Raw genomic sequence first — 13,117 nt, 5'->3', positions numbered from 1 at the left:
CACACACATACACGAGCAGAGAGGCAAACCCCCCCAACACAGACCACAGCAGGCACTGATAGCAGCAGCAGATATAACACTGATGAAGTCACACAGCTTGAAAAGGGGGAGCGGGGTTGCAAAGCAGGCTGCAGAGCCCCAGTAACAGTCAGGCTATGGCCCGAGACAAACAGAGACAACCAATCAGAGGTGAGACCCGAGTGCCTGACAGGTGGTTCCAGAAGGTTGCTTGCGGGGTGAAATTGGTGGAAAAGAGGTATATGGTGCTGCTCCTTGTGATTGCTTTTATTGCTAACAGGTTGCCGTGGTTGATTGTAGTCTGTATAATGACTCTGACTTTGAAAGTAAAAGTTGTTCCATTTAAAATGCACTAGTTTCAGCTTAAAATTTTATATTAAAAGGTGAACATTCTCAATTTTTGGTTGGTATCACTGTTTTTAAAGTTAATCCTTGGTGGTTAGTTAGCAAGTGCATTTAGACAAGTGCAATCACCAGCACCAACTGGTCGGGTCATACATATTTTCCCTCGCAGAGGTTGGAGATTAACAGAAAACTGACATATTTTTAGAAATGCATATTTCAGCATCTGGCATCGGAGAGCTAACATAGCACGGAGGATGCTAACTGCAAGGATGAACAGTTTGGAGGTATTCCACATCGTCACATACACCAAGAGCTTCTCTCTGACTGTGTACAAAAGGTTTTGACTTAGCTCGTTAACTCATTATGTCCCATGTAACCACAGACAGTCTGTGGGTGGAAACTTTAATTAAGCTGATGTGACAAGTTGTCATCGACACATTATTTTATGCCACCTGTGTCTCTCTGCTCCACTCTGTGTATGATTGTCTAATTATTAAGTAATTTTCCTTTCTTTTCTTTTTTCTTTTACTAACAAAGAGAAATTCAGTACATTTATATTCTTGAATGTGATACACCTTTGGTATACTTTGTTGCTAAGTGAGGAGAGAAGTGTTTAAGTTGAGCCTAACGTTGCCTCAAACATAAGAGGATGAGTCCCAGCATTTTCCTCAAAATCATAAATAAAGTTTATTCCAGGGATGTCAAACTCACTGCGCAGTAAATCCCTGATATATTTAAATTGAAGGAAAAAAAAAGTGCAATTTCAATAATAAATCTCATTTTTTTCCCTACATGACAAAGAAATGCTGCTGTAGTACATTAAAAGTCTGTCAAGCATGACTCTTTGGGCATAAATTGTAAGAAATGAATGTGTAAAATTACAGACAAGGTCCTGTTAGCTCATTGCACATACTTTCTTGTAATTATAAAATGGAACATTTTGGTTTTTTTCACAGTCCATTGTCCATTTTTTACTGAAACCACACTGTTAAAATTAGAAATTTATCTTGTAGATTGTGAAAAACAAGAATTTTCTGTCATTTAATTATTCATCTAGTTCTTATTTACTTTAACGTCAGTGGGGGAGCTCCTTATCAGCAGGAATTGCCATAAAACAGTTAAAAGTTTATGCCCTCACACACATTTCCATAGCCGTCCAGTGGACCAGATTGGGGTCTGCCTTATTAATTTAACACTGATATGGGATCAGTGCTCTGCATCAGCAGTTACCTGAAGTCAAAGTTTTTGTATCGTCTCCATAAATCCATCTTAAGATGTCTCATATAAACACTAATACTTCTGACAAATTAGATTGTTTTAGTCTCTCTAGCACGTTGTAAATTTGCCGCCCTGGCACATGCAGCAGTTAAGGTACCGTGAAGAAATACTACCGATTACTTTCTCTCCGACTCTCTTCATTCAGAGCTCAGCCTGCAGCTGCAACGCACTCTGCTGTTACTATTTCTGTCAAACAGCTTTAATGCACATTACACACTCGATGCAACACAGAGAGGACGGGTGCTCCAGCGCACCAACACACACACACCCACGCGCACACACGCAGCATTAGCAGCAGCATGTGGCTTCCCTAGCCCTCTCTCTCTCCCTCTTTTTTTACACACAGAGGCTTGCCCGTCCTCAGTCGGTGGGCTGGGTGTGTGCTGGACAGAGCGCACAACGATCGGAGGAAGCCAAGACAGCGAGCAACGTGAACGAAGACGAGGAGAACGAATGTGAGCTGTGTTTGATCCGGAATAAAACTCCAGATTCTGGTTTGAACAAAGACTCGAGCCTCTGGCTTTTAAACCGAAACCACTTTGTGCCCTTGAAGAGAGAAAGCTGGTTCAATCAGAATCCAGAAATCGCTGCCTTTAGAGCTGCTCCTTTACCGAATGCTGCAGATGAAGGAGAAAAAGAACAGTTCCTCTCCTCTTTCTCTCTTTGGAGGCTGAACTGCAGCAGATGGTGAGCCGCTCTTGTGTGTGTGTGTGTGTGTGTGTGTGTGTGTGTGTGTGGGGGGGGGGTGTATACTCAATAACATGCCTTTGAAAGTGTGTGTTTTTGTCTATACACCTGTGCATGAGGGTGAACAATAGGTGAGCAGAAATAAGTGGACACTCGTCCACTGTAACTTTAACTTAGTGTTTGTTTCAGCCTGTTTCATCTCTCTGCCAGACCTGCAACTTTTCATTTCATTCATGATGATTATTTCCATTTTTAATCCATTGTGAAACTGGACAAACGTGTCCCGTATCCCACAGATTAAAATAGCATCTTGACTTACTGTTGCAGCTGTAGGGCATGTAATGAGTACTTTGGGTTTCCACAGTTTGCCCCTATTCCTGTTTCAATATGACATCTCCCCCCACACACCGGGAAATTGCCATAAAGGAATGATTTTTCCAGTGTGGTGTGGAGATCTGCACAGAAACCTGCCTGTGAGCCAGACCTCATCACCATGCATCAGTGTTTGACTTCACAAATTTTTACGAGCTTGAATGGGAAACCAGGATGTTAGTGACGCCCGTTAATGTCCAGACTTTGGAGTCCCCCGTTCATCCAACACACACGGCTGAAATCTTTGGGTGTCCACATACTTCAGGCCATGCAGAGTACAAGCTGATGCTTTTAATAGAAAGAGAGACTAAACGCGTGTGGGAGTGAGCTTGTGTGTGTGTGTGTGTGTGTGTGTGTGCGCGCGCGCACGCTTTTGGCATGTATTCAGTGTGTGTATGTGTGCGTGTTGTTTACTTGCTCCCTGTTGTCTCCCTGCCCGCCTCAGTGTAGATGCTGCAGTGTGTTTGTGCTCTCGGCCTTTTGGACCCAACGCTCGGATGCCTCATTCTCAGGCTGTTTGGAGGAAAAGTGCAGCCACGGGGGGGGTGGGGGGTGGGGGAGAGACTGCCTGTCAGAGGCCATTAAGCAGCTCGCCGGATGCCAAGTTAGAGCCCAGAAAAGCATGGCAATGCACTGCAGATGAAGCAGGGAACGTCACATGGCAGCACTTCAATGACAAAATTGGAACAGTGGAGTTTTAAATCGAGATAATAACCCTCCACTTTTCCACATAAGTGGAAAGCTGTTTGCTGATTTGTCTTACACCATTTCAGCCTGAGCAGATAATGAAAGGCTTAAAGAGAGAACTTTAAGTGAGAAGGCTGTTGTTAGAATCACTGCACAGTCAATAAAAAGATGATATAAAGAAATAAGAGCAGCATTAACGATCAAGAGGTTTTTGAGGAAATGTTTTTGAAGCCTCAAGGTCTGATTTAATGACCAGAACCACTGCTGGCAGTTACAGCGGGACAAAAACCTAATTTGATCAGAGAGACGTGGAGCTGAGGGGGAAACTCCAGTTCACCTTAATTCAACAACAGATTTTTGGAGCACTGAGTGTCTGTAAGAAACACTGTGGTGTTACAGCTTGGGGATAAGTTAATAACTAAAGGTAAAATGTCACAGAGCCCTGCAGCCTTTTACCTTCAGCAAATGTCAGGAAGGATAACTGAAACATCAATTTCACCCAGTAATTTAGCACATGCATATAACATAATGCTTTCAGTCACTCATTCAAGTGACTTTCATTCATTAATGGTTGAAACAAAGCAAAATCCTCTGAATTATCCCCAATAATTCACACACGTCACCTGCATTGTGAAAACATCGCGGCCTAATTCAAACCTCACTGACGCTCGCTTCTTGAACCCCACTAATCTCAGAGTCGGGGGGAATGGTTTTAAGGTCAGTCCATTAATACAAATGTAAGCTGCTAAATGATAAGAAAATATTTATTTGAACACACTGGAATTAACCTATTAAAGCCCAGGTAGAACTCCAGGGTGTTCACTAGTCACTATTTGTCTGTTTCTTGTTTAAACTAGTGATAAAAAGCAGTTAATTAACCCTCATAATGTCCTCCCGATTGCCATACACCTGTTGTACTCAGGGTTCAAAAATGACCCCAGGACAGCACATGTGTTAAAACAATGCTAAACTTATTTGAATGTGTTAGCGAGCAGCGATTCACAGCAAAAGACCGGCAGAGGCTACAGTGCTTGTTGCTAATCTACCCCAGGAGCTAACCATGGTACTGAAATAAAGACAAATCCTGTCAAGCATTACACTGTTATTCACCAACATTAAGTAAATATTTGGATTTTGGGGTCATTATTCGCAACAAGCAATTTTACACTAATAAATGGGTATAAAACTGGTTGTATTACAGCTACCAATCGCCAGTATGTCTGATTAAACTAACCCAACTACAAAGCAACCATTTAGGATTATAATAACTAAGCTCGTGCATCAACTTAAATAAACCAAGGAACTCACTTCCTTGGTATACACATAGGAAGACCCACTCAGTGTGGAACTTAGACTGCTGCAGAGAAACAACCAACAAGGTGACATTCTCCAAAAAGAAAATCATGGCTGCATGATGCTAGCTGTTACCAGAGTGGCTCAGTGTGTATGAGGAGATCAGCTGTATATTGTTTACCGCTGTGAAAGTGATTTAACTGACAGGCCAAATAAAAACAGCAGATGTGTGTGTGGTAATAGCACGATAATAAAAACCGAGACAGCGCGGGTCAGAGGCTGGTCGGGTCGGGCGGGCGGGGCGGGAGGAGGTGTTTTCTGGGATCAGATGTTTAAACAACATCTGGACTCCTGCACAGGCATCTGCCCTGCTCAGGGATTGAAACTGGGGTTTTAATCTGCGACCCCTCGCATCTGTGTGGGTGGCGTCTAATCTGGCTGATGGTGCATTTGACAAGCTGCTTCAACTCAACAGCCGTTTGCTCACAATCCTCCATAAAGTTGAAACACAGGAGGAACGGAGGAACATTTTGCTTCAGTTTTTATAACTGGGAAAGCTTTTACTGGGACGTTACTGTGGGAGGATCCATGCTGTGTCCTGCAGAATGAGGAGGAATATGGGCTTCTGGGGTGGGAAACGTTTGAACGTTGAAGAGACATAAAACCCACAAAGAATATTACAGTATAGCTCAAACCACAGGAACGCAATTATTTCAAAGACTTCTACAACCCAATATTGTGTGATTAGTAGAGCTGGATATTAAACTTTAGTACTTTATGGCCCCAGAAAATATATACACATGTATATCAAAAACATGCTTCTCCGGGCTCGGTGTAGAAGAGCATGCAAAGTGCACTTTTACACTTCTAACCTATCAGAACGTAGGAAAGCACAGGAGAGGATGAAATACTTTCTCTGCAGATCCTCAGAGGCCATACTGGCACTGCAAGTCTCAGTCTCTGGGGCGTCTCCAGGATTTTTTAAATGGTGCGGAAAAGAGAAGGAGACCAAGAACAAGGCAGAGATGTCCCACAGGAAATCAGAATATTTGCTCTGAAATAAATGCAGTGTAGAAAATTGGCATAGAAGTAGCACTACACCAGAGACTAAAGATTGTAAAATATGGTTTCAATGCCAAACAAAGTGGGGAAACAAATATTTCCTCTGTATTTAAGAAAAAGTCATAATAATTCTTAATAAGGAAGATGTTTCAGCATCCTGATAGAATCAGTAGTAGTCATGTGAAAAGGAGGATTTCACAGGACTTTGTACTTTAGCAGCAACAAATTGCAGAAACTGTTTTCTGCGCGACTTTATCAATCTCTCACATCACTGTGGAGGAATTTGGTCCACTCTTCAGTTCACTGAGGTTTGCCACATTTAGTTATGCACAGCTCTCTGAAGGGTCCACCACAGCATCCGAGATTATTGCCCTGTAGTGTGATCCATTTTGGACAAAGCTTTAGCTGTTGGACAGTTGGCCTCACGTTTAGCTTGAGAACACCTGACTCAGTCAAGGTGCCTGGATCCTGTGGCTGCACAACAAACCCAAATCATCAGGCCCTTATCACCGTGTGGACAGTTAGTATAAGCTGTTTGTGCATTACTGCCAAACAGCTCCACTTTGGTCCAGAGAACATCCATTTTTAGAGAGAAGAGTTTTCTCCTGGCAACCTGTCCAAACAAGCCATACTTGTTCAGTCTCTTTCTAACTGTACTGTCATGAACTTCGACATTTAACATGCTCACTGAGCTAACCTGTAGAGTCTGAGATGGAGCTTTTGGGTTGTTCTCTGACCATTGCACCGGGTGAATTTGCTGAGAATGTTTTAACACAGAACACTTAAATACTTTAAATCAGCAAAGTGACAAAACTTGTGCTTTAATAGAGCTGCTCACACTTGCTGATGATCAGTTACTCACGTAATTTGATTAGCAGCACCTTGCTGCTACTTACCCTCCCACTTCCCATGGAAGAAATAAGGGTGAACTTTAATACACATTCCTGGAACATCAATTTTGATCCATTAATATATTCATCGGTTTAGCATTGTAGCTATAGATGACTTTAACTCATTGTACACTGCTGATTAGTATTTATTTATTTATTTTTTAATTTAGAGCAGCGGTCTCCAACCCCTGGGCCATGGACCAGTACTGGACCATGAGTCGTTTGGTACCGGGCTACAAGATTTGAGGCTCGGGTGTGAAGTTTTTATCGTTATTTTTTAATCGTTTTTATCTTTAACTCGGTTTCCCTGGGTCTTTTCCCGTGAGTTATGAATAAATCTTCCTTTTTTGGTACCAATACTGGTTTCATTTGTTGTATTTATCTGTGACACCTTAAAGGCCGGTCCGTGAATACATCGTCCGACATAAACCGGCCCGTGGTGCAAAAAAGGTTGGGGACCGCTGATTTGGAGTTTAAAATCTGCAAAATAACATGCAACTAAAGCTTTATCCTATTTATATTTTAAATATTTGCTTCCATTATATAGACATTTTGATTCATACAATAGACTAACTCAGGTATTTACCAGAGCTAGCATCAAAAGCCTCCATCAGAAAAAAACCAGCAGTCTTTCCTTGACTGTCTCAGAGGCTGTATTTTTTTTTATGAATAAACCCACTGGGAAAATTTGATTTTGGACCTAGCGTCCTCGACCTACACCCAGCAGCCTCTGGCGCTCAGGGGTGTCCTTAAAAGTCCAAAGAAGGAGACACCAAGTAGGGCAGAGAGGAGGGCGAGCTACAAGGAGCGAACGACTGAGGAGAGAAACAGCAGAAAAGCAGCCAGGAGCAACTTCACAGATTGATAAACAGAAGATGACACACCAGCCCCTACATTTGTTTTTGGTCCTCGGCTCGCAGCTGCGCATGTGTTTGAGTGTGCAGCGGCGGGCGAGTGTAGAGCACCGAGGGTGCTCACTGGTACTTTAATCCCAAAGTAAAGGGATCTGGATAAAGACATCGAGTTCAGCTCTGCCTGAAGGATTTATACAATGTGAGATTTTGTTCTTTCTACAAATACTTCGGATCCAGCACCAACATCAGAAAGCATCAGAGGTGATTCTGCATGCTCATCCTCTTAAGGGCAACTCTGAAGATCAAATGCAAATGACAGCTGTCCCTCAAAGTCTGGTTGCAGGATTCTCATTTCACTCCCCTTCACAGTGTGCAGAACAGAAAAGCCAACAGACTGGGGTTACTCTGCCTCTGCTTTGGTTTTGTTGAGGTGACGGCTTCTGATGAGGACAGTCTAATCCTGCAGACACTCTGAGCACCAGTACTTACAGTACATTATCTTCTATTCATACACAGAGGATGTGCCTGTCAATATCATCCTGGGATGAAGGCCCTGATTCTTTTCCCCTGGTCTCTTGATGATGTAAAGTGACGTCAAATATTCTTTGAGGGAGCCATTATCTCGCTTCTATACCTGCATTGTAATTTCCCCTGTTTTCTAATGTCAGTTGTGCCCCGAAGGCGACTTTCTGCCTCACACAGTTCACAGCAGAGTGACGGACATCTTTGTGCCAAGTTAACAAAAGAAGGACCTGCAACAAAAGAAAGACCTTGAGGCAGCGTTTCTCCAGCTCTTTACAGCAGTTAAAGATGGATGGTGGAGTGACAGCACTTTTCTTTTTCCACTGCAGCTTTATCTCCCCCTGCACACTTTCCTCTGCATATCAGAAGTGCCCCAAACATCCAAAGATATCAAGAGAAGTAAAGTCAACGATTTTTTTTTTATAAAAAAGAGAGAATCGTCAAAAAATGTAAACAGTTTTCTTGATTGCATGTGTGAAACAATGCTGTACTGTATCCACAGCGTACAGGAACTGCGAGTGGGCGTTAAGAAGACAAAAGTTGGCAATGACTTTTCCTCCGATGTTGGTGGATGAAAACACAGAGGATTATTCCACTTCAGCATGAAGCGCATTGTGCGTTTTCTCTGAGCAAGAAAGGAGAAGAATGAAAAGGATTGAGGGCGTGCAAAAAAGCTGCCCATTACAGCACAAGTCTGCAGTTTTTAATCTGACATACTCCACTTAATCTTCCATACTGAGCTGCACTCTTTGTGATTTAAATTAAACAGGCTTGTAGAAAGGAAACAATCAGTTTGAAGCCCTGGAATAAAGACCTGAATAAAGATAAAGCATCACAAAGATGACCTGTTATTCTAAAAGGGCGGCTTTTTCCCCCAGTCGTCCAAAATTCCCAAATTAAAGTCCAGTTCACCTTCTCGTCTTACCTAACAGACATGGCTAGGACGGTCACTGGACGCTATGAGTATGTCTGTATGTAGTTTCATATTTTCTTTATCTAGTTCCAAAACCACTCATCAATTCTCTTCAAACTATCTGTGTGTGCGGCTGGGAGCCCGAGTAAGTGGAGTGCCGAGTTTGAAGTCATTTGAATGAGTGATTTTCATATTTTGGATAAAATTTGTTCTCCACTCTGTGTGTAGGGGGAGGGGCGCATACACACAGGATACATGAACCTTTTCCTTTCACTCTGAACCCTACATTTGTTTCAGTAGCCTTAGTAATGGTACTATTACAATGCCCATATACTATATACACACAATACTTATACTGCAGTATTTCTTTGCACTTTTACCTTACTTTTGGATGGAAATATCAGACTTTATTTATTTATTTATTGTAAAGGTTTAGCTCATCTTCATGTTTCAGCATTAAAGAAATATACATTCTTATGAACTTAAGTTACGTTAAGTTCTTTAAGTACATTTTGAAACTAAACATTATGGTAGTATTATAACTTTTACTTATACTCTTTGACTCATATCATAAAATATTTTTTTTGTGTTTCTGAAACTAATCATGTACCTAATCCTTTAGGCTACAGTCTTGTGCTGATTAATAATATTTGCAACTATTTTTTGTAAAAGATCTCAATAGTAGTTCACAATCTGCAACTCCAATTCATGTTTAGCTCTGCATGTACATTTTTTTCAGGACACTCTCCAAAGCTGAAAGTTTGCGTGACCCGGCCGAGAGAAAGAACAGCTGGATGGCAGCCTGAGGTTTCAGTGGATTTGATGTGGCAGACATGAAGAACCAGCACCAGTATGGACGAAGTCATCTGGAGAGACTGGGTGAGTCCACTTCATATACTATACAAAACCTATATCTTCACCTAAATATAATGTATAGTTTACCTACCAGAAAGCTAAAATTAAGTGTGCCGACAAACCTGAGAGACTCCAGCACTGGTGACTGAGACGTCAACATGAATCACTGCAGGAATTAATCTGATGCCTTCATTTAGGCTCCTGTTCTTATGAAGAGATGTGGAGCACACTGTTCTCTACATCGCTCTCTTTCTGAGCTTCAGTGATCAAGTGATCTGCTTATAACAGAGGAAAATCTACTATGATTCATTAAAAAGCTAATTTAGGTGAACTGAGGGAAGTAGGCTTGCAAGTTTACAACATTAAACCGAATATAGCTTCACAGAGTTAATGCATGAGGTTTAAATGTTTCTAAACGATGTACTGATAGTTTTGGCAGTGTAAAAGACGCTGTTATTCTGTTCGTTTCTCGTGTCTTCCAGTCTGCGTGGCTCTGTCCACTCTGGTGTTGGTTCTGCTGGGACTTCTGGGTTCCGTCACAGGCTGTCCTGGTGTCTGCACCTGCTATGGCAATACGACTGACTGCACTGCTGTTGGACTCCTCTCTCTGACGCCTATCCTTGGGCTGCTCGCCCAGGACTCTCTGGCACTCCACCTACCCCAGAACAATCTCACCTTCCTGGGCAAAGCTGAGCTGTCCAACCTCAGCAGCCTGGAGGTACTGGATCTTTCCCAGAACCACTTTTCAACCGTGCAGCCAGGAGCTTTCCTAGGCCTGAACAGCCTGCGCCGCTTAAACCTGTCCACCAACTACCTCAGTAAACTCAATAGCAGCGCAGCGACAGTCGAGGCCTTCAATGGAAGTCAGGGGAGTATTGGATTGAGCAAGGAGGTTTTCAAGGGGCTATGGCAGCTGCAGGAACTCGATCTGTCCTCCAACGGCCTCCTGTGGCTGCCCAAGGGCCTGCTGGATGGGCTTCAGAGACTCACCTGGCTGTCTCTGGCCAGCAACCGGCTTGTCACCCTGGACAGAGTCACATTTGAACCCCTGGTGGGGCTACAGCACCTCCTGCTGGTAGGAAACCCTTGGAAATGCGATTGCAAGCTGAGAGACTTCAAGCACTGGATGGAGTGGTTGATTTACAGGGGTGAGCAGGGCTGTTAGCAGGCCTCTCCATATCTCAAATACTTTAAGACTTTACCAGAGCGAGTCTGGGGTGTATAATCTAAGCAATTAATCTCCACTCTGCAGGATGGATGTATGCTGAGCAAAGACATCTAAGAGTACAATGACCTCTATATCTTTCAATCCTTCCCTGTCTCTCCTGGTTCCCTTCTTTCTCCCTTCCTCCTTCTTTCCCCTTGTTTTTGTGTCCCCTCTCCATCTGTTTTATAGATGGGCAGGTAGATGTGATGCAGTGCAGCCTCCCGGAGGATTTGAAGGGCAGGGACATCCGCAGCGTGCCAGCAGAGATGTTCAGCTACTGCCTCCAGACTTCAACCAAGGAAGGCGCCACCCGGCCTCCTTGCCCGCCCGGCCGGGTTGGAGGTGCCGATGATTGCATCCGTCAGCGCTACAGACCCGCGAGCGTCCGCCGGGCACAGGGCACGCAGGTAGTTGCGGCCGTTGTGTGCGGCACAGTGTGCGTCATGATGGTGGTGGCAGCGACTTACGGGTGCGTCTACGCCTCGCTGGTAGCCCGCTACCAGAAAGAGATGAAGAGCCGCGGGCAGCCCCTGATGGCTGAGTCTGGAGCTGACACCGACCTGGAAGACGGGCAGACGTCATCCCCGACCTCACTGGAGGAAACGCCGCCCAAAGAGGCCTGCGGCTTCGTGCACAGTTATCGAATCAGCAGTTTCTAACACACTGATTTCTGCCTCTGTACTTCAGCTCTCATCACTGATGAGACGAGGTCTGCAGAGAGAAACCCTGCAGCTCACTGGGCGAAACTCTCCGGGTGGAGACTGATTGTGCAGCTTAATGGAGCGGACTAAATCCAGTGAAGCTGTGATTCTGCAGTACTTCTTTTAATGTATGGATGCTCTGTGAATTGTTATTCCCTGCGCTGCATCCCTCAGCCAGCTTTGAAACTTCTCTCAAGCTGCTGTTTGGCACTTCTGCACCTTGACTTTCCCTTCATGTGTGTTTCTTCTTTAGAAATATGAATCTACATTTAGTTCCCGTCTTTGGATCTAAGCCCAAGAAGCACAAAGTCAAAAAGTACAAACGTCTGTGAATGTGTGACATTTCTCTTGATGTGAGCTGCAAAAAATTACTTTTCTCTTAATCAGCTGTGCGTGTTTTACATTCCCCATTCTGCAGAGTAATTCTTTGTACCTGTGTTAGGTGGATGCCCCCGCTGAATCTCCTCAGAACAACAAACACTTTGAACCACATCAGAGTTCTGCTGCTGTCAGGTAAACGCTGCTTTAAGCTTCATCACAGGTTAACTGCATTCAAACAATACTAGAGCTGTACTGCCACCTAGAGGGCAAGCTTAGAGCTGCAACAGCTTCTAATCCAGCACAACGAAACAGCGATGACTATTATCTCCAACATTGTGAAGTAAAGAAAGAGCGTGAGGAGATCAGCTCACATGTGATAAGCACATGAAATAAATTGAAGTGTAATTGAACTCAAGGACTGTTAATCATGCTGAAGGTAATAAACTCTTTATTTATCTAAACTGGGTATTTTTTCTTTTTAAAGAAGTGTTTTTGGTCCATTTCACAACCTCTAAATCGCTGTTCTTAAATGTGAGTGAGAGGACTACTTCCTTACAGAGTTCTGAGAGTCGTGTTCTCCTTTGCTTTCGACCGGGGAGGAGAAGTTACCTTGAACTTCATTTCCACTGCATGTTACAGTTTAATTAGACGATAGCCGCTGCTGTTGCAGGCAGCGTCACCACATGCTTCATGTCATGTGGTGTAAAAATCCCACACAAAGCGATTTGAGTGAGGATTCTTGCTGACCACTGTATGACCTTCAATGTCTTCATCATTATCTTTTGCTCTTGCCCGACTCAAGAAGAACAATTGAAAATGGTCAGCATATGGCCACTGCTGTTCCTCAAAGTGCCACTCGCAGCTGGCTTCTAAAGTGACTCCGCCCACATAGACTCCCATGTTAAAATGTCTTATTTTCCAACAGAAATAAACATGTTTGGTCTCCACAGCTAACTCCAGCTCCCTGTTAGACGCTGATCTGCTTTGGCTGTCACGGATTAATAAAGGAAACAGTAAGCAACTAAAGCAAGAGGAAAACGCGATAATGACAGTGCATGCTGTGTTTTTGTGATGAAGATGAAGAAGGTGAACATCATAGCTCTTCCACCACT

The 13,117-nt window shown here is 43.5% G+C and overlaps 2 protein-coding genes across 6 annotated transcripts in view; one reads left to right on the top strand and one right to left on the bottom strand.

Annotated features, from left to right (window-relative positions):
- Positions 1–13,117, bottom strand: part of LOC113025111 (voltage-dependent calcium channel subunit alpha-2/delta-4-like) — an 87,198-nt gene that overhangs the window by 28,115 nt on the left and 45,966 nt on the right. The gene's annotated exons all lie outside the window — the stretch shown is intronic.
- Positions 1,753–12,466, top strand: LOC113025112 (uncharacterized). Its single transcript, XM_026172542.2, has 4 exons — positions 1,753–2,328; positions 9,661–9,800; positions 10,259–10,924; positions 11,173–12,466. The coding sequence occupies exons 2-4, from the start codon at positions 9,755–9,757 to the stop codon at positions 11,640–11,642; spliced, it is 1,182 nt and encodes a 393-aa protein (XP_026028327.1). The 5' UTR covers positions 1,753–2,328; positions 9,661–9,754; the 3' UTR covers positions 11,643–12,466.

This window comes from Astatotilapia calliptera, chromosome 7 (assembly GCF_964374335.1).
Source record: "Astatotilapia calliptera chromosome 7, fAstCal68.1, whole genome shotgun sequence".
Lineage (NCBI taxonomy): Eukaryota > Metazoa > Chordata > Actinopteri > Cichliformes > Cichlidae > Astatotilapia > Astatotilapia calliptera.
This window is presented reverse-complemented; position numbering and strand designations above follow the sequence as displayed.